This window comes from Hyperolius riggenbachi, chromosome 5 (assembly GCF_040937935.1).
Source record: "Hyperolius riggenbachi isolate aHypRig1 chromosome 5, aHypRig1.pri, whole genome shotgun sequence".
NCBI classification, from domain to species: Eukaryota; Metazoa; Chordata; class Amphibia; order Anura; family Hyperoliidae; genus Hyperolius; species Hyperolius riggenbachi.
This window is the reverse complement of record NC_090650.1, coordinates 304,602,271-304,608,378: the sequence shown is the minus strand read 5'-3', so window position 1 is coordinate 304,608,378 and position 6,108 is coordinate 304,602,271. Positions and strand designations below refer to the sequence as shown.

General features: G+C 51.1%; 1 protein-coding gene across 1 annotated transcript in view; it reads left to right on the top strand.

The window, feature by feature from the left end:
• Positions 1-1,810: 1,810 nt before the first annotated feature.
• LOC137519403 (RNA-binding protein 25-like) overlaps positions 1,811-6,108 on the top strand; it is a gene marked incomplete at its 3' end in the record, with an annotated part of 7,475 nt that continues 3,177 nt past the window's right edge. Inside the window, exons 1-2 of the mRNA XM_068238357.1 lie at positions 1,811-1,844; positions 1,921-2,150. Coding sequence (XP_068094458.1) covers positions 1,811-1,844; positions 1,921-2,150 — 264 coding nt within the window. The remainder of the gene's footprint in view (positions 1,845-1,920; positions 2,151-6,108) is intronic.

The window sequence follows — 6,108 nt, the reverse complement described above, 5'->3', positions numbered from 1 at the left end:
TGGCCCTGTGGAGCAGGTGCCCAGCGGATACAGAGCTGGCCCTGTGAAGCAGGTGCCCAGCACATACAGAGCTGGCCCTGTGAAGCAGGTGCCCAGCGAATACAGAGCTGGCCCTGTGAAGCAGGTGCCCAGCACATACAAGGCATGAACTATCTCCTAGTGATAGAGATAGTTCTCAGGGTCGGGAAGGCCAGGTCGGCAACTCACAGACAAAGTACAGGATCAGAAGACAGAGGCAGAATCAGGGGCAAGCGGAGGTTGGCAACGGAGTATCAGAAAGGCAAGGTACAGGGTCAGATATCAGGAGAGTAGTCAGACAGGCAGGAAGTCATAACAGATAATCACAATCAAACTAGTACTTTAAGCTATCAACAGAATCTAGCTAAGTGTAGGATTACAGCTCCAGCTGGTCCCGGCACACTTAAGGATCTGACTAAGGGTCTGCGTGCTCCCACATTGTGATTGCAACGACAGGCAACCAGCAACTGACCAAGCAGCAGAATATATAGTTGCTGGACACTGCCGCCCCGCCCGAACCATTCAGCCAATCATGAGTCCTGCAGGAATCAGCTGATCTTCCTGATCAGCTGACACTTCCCCTGCTAGTATAAAGGTCCTGGATTCAGGCCCGCGCGTGCATAGCTCTCCATCTGCCTAAGTGCACTAACAGACCCAGCCACACCAAGCACACGCTGCTGCATGCAAACAGCCGCTTTGCTGTCAGGACATGCGGCGGCTTTTCTGCGTTCCACCACACACCCAGACGCGAGCAAACCGCCGCGTAGGACGCGGAGTCAGCCGCCTAGCTCTTGGCACACGCGGCGGCTTTCCGCGTTTCCTCACACTATGAAACGTCTCTTGTCAGCCTGTTTTTTCTGATTCTGAAAAGCCCTCCCCAGATTTCTTTCAACCATTCCCCAAATCTGTTTCAAAGACTTCTGCCAGTTCTCCAGTGCTGGAAACGGAGTAGAAGCCACTGGCAATGGGGTGAACTTAGGTAACCTTCCCGTCACCACATGAAATGGGGAAAATCCTGAGGAGGAACTCTTCAGATTGTTGTGTGCAAATTCTGCAAACGGCAAAAATTTGACCCAGTTGGCTTGTGCATCTGCAACATAACACCTCAGAAATTGTTCCAGAGACTGATTCATTCTTTCGGTCTGGCCATTGGTCTGTGGGTGGTAGCCTGATGAGAAAGAAAGCTCCATGTCTAACTGATGGCAGAATGCCCTCCAAAACTTGGAAACAAATTGGACTCCCCGATCTGACACTATATTTTCCAAAATGCCATGCAGCCGGAAAATATGCTGGATGAAGAGATCGGCCAATTCCTGGGCCGAGGGGAGTCCTTTCCGGGGGACAAAATGGGCCATCTTACTGAATCGATCGACTACCACCCAAATGACCGTCATGCCCTCAGACCTGGGGAGCTCGCCCACAAAATCCATGGACAAATGGGTCCATGGTTCACTCGGGACTGGCAGAGGCTGCAATGTTCCAACAGGTGCCTGACGGGAGGGTTTGCTCCTAGCACACACTGCACATTCCCTCACATACTCCTTGCAGTCAGTTGCCAATGACGGCCACCAGGCACATCTAGCAATGAGATCTTGAGTTCTGGTGATCCCAGGATGCCCAGCATTCTTGTGGGAATGGAACAGCTGCAATATTTGTAAGCGAAAAGGCAATGGTACAAACATGACGACCCCCCTCAGGCTTCCCCTCTGGTACATCTTGTTGGAACGGACCCAACGTGACTGTCCAGTCTTTCCAGGTCTCAGTGGCTGCCAGAAACATCTTTTGAGGAACAATGGTTTCTGGGTCTGAGGGCTGTGCTGCCACCCGTAAGTGCAAAATTTAAATTTGCTAATATTGAAAAAGACACAGACATTGACTTGTTTTTGCGATCTTTTGAAAAAGCGTGCCGTCAGTATCGTCTGTCCCAAGAGCAGTGGGCCAAACATCTGACACCTTTGCTGCGCTACAAAGTGCTTGATGCTTTCACAGAGTTACCTGCGGAAAAGGATAATGATTATGCTGCTATAAAAGACGCTATCATTACTAAATACCAGCTGACGCCAGAAGCCTATCGCAAAAAGTTCAGGGCCTGGCAGAAAAAGGGCACCCTTTTACACATAGCCCACGCGAGAGTGAAGCTTGACTGGGGGGTAGGGGTCCAAGAAAGGGTTGTTGGGGTGGTGAAGGATCTCCCAGTCTCTGTGTTGCTGGGGACTGATTTGGGCAAGCTTGTGTCCTACTACGAACCTGCCACGACCGCCTTGTCGCTCACGGAAGGAAACGGACTCTCCACCCACCACCAGGTACTTTATACACTTGGGGGAGCCCCAGGGGGAGGTGGGTTGAATGTGCCCAGTTCAAGGGTACCAGGTTCAATAGTGCCTGCTTCAAAGGCACCTGAGTTTGATGTACAAGCTGTCTGTTGTGATGAAAATGTAACTGTACCTGTGTTTAATGTACAAACGGTCTGTAATGAAAATGTGTCTATGCCTGTCACTGTCATTAATGCATGCAACGACGATTTGAGTAATGCCAGTCTGTGCCATTCTGAAGGTATACCTGTGCTAGCAGTACTGCGCAGCTGTACTGCTCAGAACCCGAGCTCAGAACAGGTGGAGGGGGTTCCCGCCTCCTCCCCCTCCTCTGACCGCAGGGATGAGACCTTTCAGCCGCTGGCCTCGTGTGACATGAGCCAGTTGGCTGAAACTGACAGCGTCCTCACAGCAGCACTACAAAGCGACCCAAGCCTGGAGGCCCTCAGGCAGCAAGCCTCTGAGTCCCTCGCAGACGGGGCTGTTTTCAAGGTGTACTGGGAAGGCGGGAGACTGTACAGCGATTCTGTGCAGCCCCCTACAGGTAAGCCGCAGGCGAATACCAAATGGCTTGTGGTCCCGAGTGCGTTCAGGGGACATGTGCTGAAATCCGCACATAATTCCCTGACAGGACACTCTGGTGTCCGCAAGACACTTGCCTGTATTCGGAGACAGTTTTATTGGCCCAGGATGAACAGGGATGTAGCAAACTACTGCAAAGCATGTGCCGTCTGACAGGAGCTGGGAAGGTCCAGGGATTCCCGCGGGGTTCCCTTAGGTCCACAGCCACTTAGCAGGGAAACCCTGCGTAGGCTGGCTGTTGACTTAACCAACCTACTGCCCGTTGACAGCAGTCCTGGCAGACGCCCCATCCGAACGCAGTGGCGCAAACGCCCTGTCCGGAACGGTCCATGTCGGGTCAAGCCTGAGGGTAGCGGACCGCGACCGATCCAGGGGAACCGAGCCACAGGCTCCAATGGGTTTTCCCGCTCTACCGGCAACCCGAGACCGGTCAGCCAGGTTAGCGGCGACGCCACACATCTTGCGGGTGTGTGCCTAAGCCGCCGACAAGAGGGGGGCTGTCACGGACGGTTGCGGGGCCGCAGGCGCGTCCTGGAACCGCCCGTGAAGAAAAAGCTATCGCAATCGATTCTCTGCGTCATGTAAGAGTGAGCAGAGGCGCCAGCAGGATAAAAGGTTCTAAAAGGCTTAAAATCCCTCAGGAGGTGGTGGTGGACTTGCCTTCCCGAAGCAGACAAGATACCGTCAGTTTTATGACAACAGGTTTATTAATATACTCCAAAACAAACAGTGCAACGCGTTTCACGGGTACGTTCCCGCTTCCTCAGGCAATAAACAGATAGGAGTACACTGTAAAGACAGAGACAGATAGCGTGTCCTTAGACAGATGTATATGTGTGCTGATGGTTTTTGGTGTATAGTTATGTTAACGTGAATAATGGGTAAACAATGCTGTGGTTAGAGGTATATTGGGAGAGGGGGTGAGGGGCTGTGCGGGGATTGTTATAAGAGTAAAAATCGTAGTGAAAAAAAAGGAAGGGGGGAGAGAGAAGAAAAAAAAAATGGGGGGGGAACTATAGGTGGGGGGAGGGTTAGTGAGAAAATAAGGGTGGCAAAACACAATGCAATCAGATGTAGTAAAATGCAGTAAAACAGACTCACCAGTATAGTCTCAAGGTCACAAATAGCGCCTCTGTACCGGTGAGTCTGAAGATCAAGGTTTATATACCTAAGAGTATATGGGTGGACCAATTACATGGTTCATAAGGGGTGGGGGCTGTGTGATGGGCAGGTAATGTGTTTCTATGGGTGGGGAGGAGGCAAGATGGGGGGCGTGTTTGTGGGCCAATAGGAGCAGGGGACAGGTTATGTAACCTATATTGGGCCATTAGGAGCAGGGGACAGGTTATGTAACCTATGTTGGGCCAATAGCAAGAGGGGATGTGGTTGTATAAGTTCAGGGAACAGAAAATAAACAAATGTGTGCAAAGTGTACTCTATTCAGCCTCTGGCGGCGGCGTCGCTAACCTGGCTGAATAGACACACTTTGCACACATTTGTTTATTTTCTGTTCCCTGAACTTATACAACCTCATCCCCTCTTGCTATTGGCCCAACATAGGTTACATAACCTGTCCCCTGCTCCTATTGGCCCACAAACACGCCCCCCATCTTGCCTCCTCCCCACCCATAGAAACACATTACCTGCCCATCACACAGCCCCCACCCCTTATGAACCATGTAATTGGTCCACCCATATACTCTTAGGTATATAAACCTTGATCTTCAGACTCACCGGTACAGAGGCGCTATTTGTGACCTTGAGACTATACTGGTGAGTCTGTTTTACTGCAGTTTACTACATCTGATTGCATTGTATTTTGCCACCCTTATTTTCTCACTAACTCTCCCCCCACCTATAGTTCCCCCCCCATTTTTTTTTCTTCTCTCTCCCCCCCCCCCTTTTTTTTCACTACGATTCTTACTCTTATAACAATCTCCGCACAGCCCCTCACCCCCTCTCCCAATATACCTCTAACCACAGCATTGTTTACCCATTATTCGCGTTAACATAACTATACACCAAAAACCATCAGCACACATATACATCGGTCTAAGGACACGCTATCTGTCTCTGTCTTTACAGTGTACTCCTATCTGTTTATTGCCTGAGGAAGCGGGAACATATCCGTGAAACGCGTTGCACTGTTTGTTTTGGAGTATATTAACCACCTTAGCGGTATGGACGAGCTCAGCTCGTCCATTACCGCCGGTGGCTGCCGCTCAGGCCCTGCTGGGCCGATTTGCTCGCTGTAAAAAGCAGCACACGCAGCCGGCACTTTGCCAGCCGCGTGATCCGCCGCGTGCAGCGGCGATCCGCCGCGTGCAGCGGCGAAAGAGGGTCCCCCCAGCCGCCCGAGCCCTGCGCAGCCGGAACAAACAGTTCCGGCCAGCGCTGAGGGCTGGATCGGAGGCGGCTGACGTCAGGACGTCGGCTGACGTCCATGACGTCACTCCGCTCGTCGCCATGGCGATGAGCAAAACAAAACAAGGAAGGCCGCTCATTGCGGCCTTCCTTGTTACTGCGGATCGCCGGAGGCGATCAGAAATATGGGTTAGGAGCGCCCTCTAGTGGGCTTTCATGCAGCCAACTTTCAGTTGGCTGCATGAAATCGTTTTTTTTTAATTAAAAAAAAACCCTCCCGCAGCTGCCCTGGCGATCTTAATAGAACGCCAGGGTGGTTATTAAACCTGTTGCTATTGGCCCAACATAGGTTACATAACCTGTCCCCTGCTCCTATTGGCCCACAAACACGCCCCCCATCTTGCCTCCTCCCCACCCATAGAAACACATTACCTGCCCACCAACTACCCACACCAAACACAAACATTCTCCCACAATAAAACCAACAATTTCCTGAATTTAATGTAATGCCCCATGGACGCTGCATGGGTAACGTTGGATCATTCCAATGACTTCCATCCCTCCAATGGGAGCAGTAGAGGAAGCTGTACCTTTTACTATAAGCTGTACAGCAACATAGCCCTCTATGTACTCCAGAGGGAACTTATAAGATCCACTGCATTCAGCTGTTTCCCTCACACACATGCAATAACTGGCACATGCGCATTACGCAGAGTGGAGACTAAAATGTGCTGTGTTGCTGTACAGGCTGCATAGCAAATAGCATAGCAAATACTAAAGGGTGCCACTTACTCCAGTGCTCCTGTGAAAATCATCACTAATATATATGTAT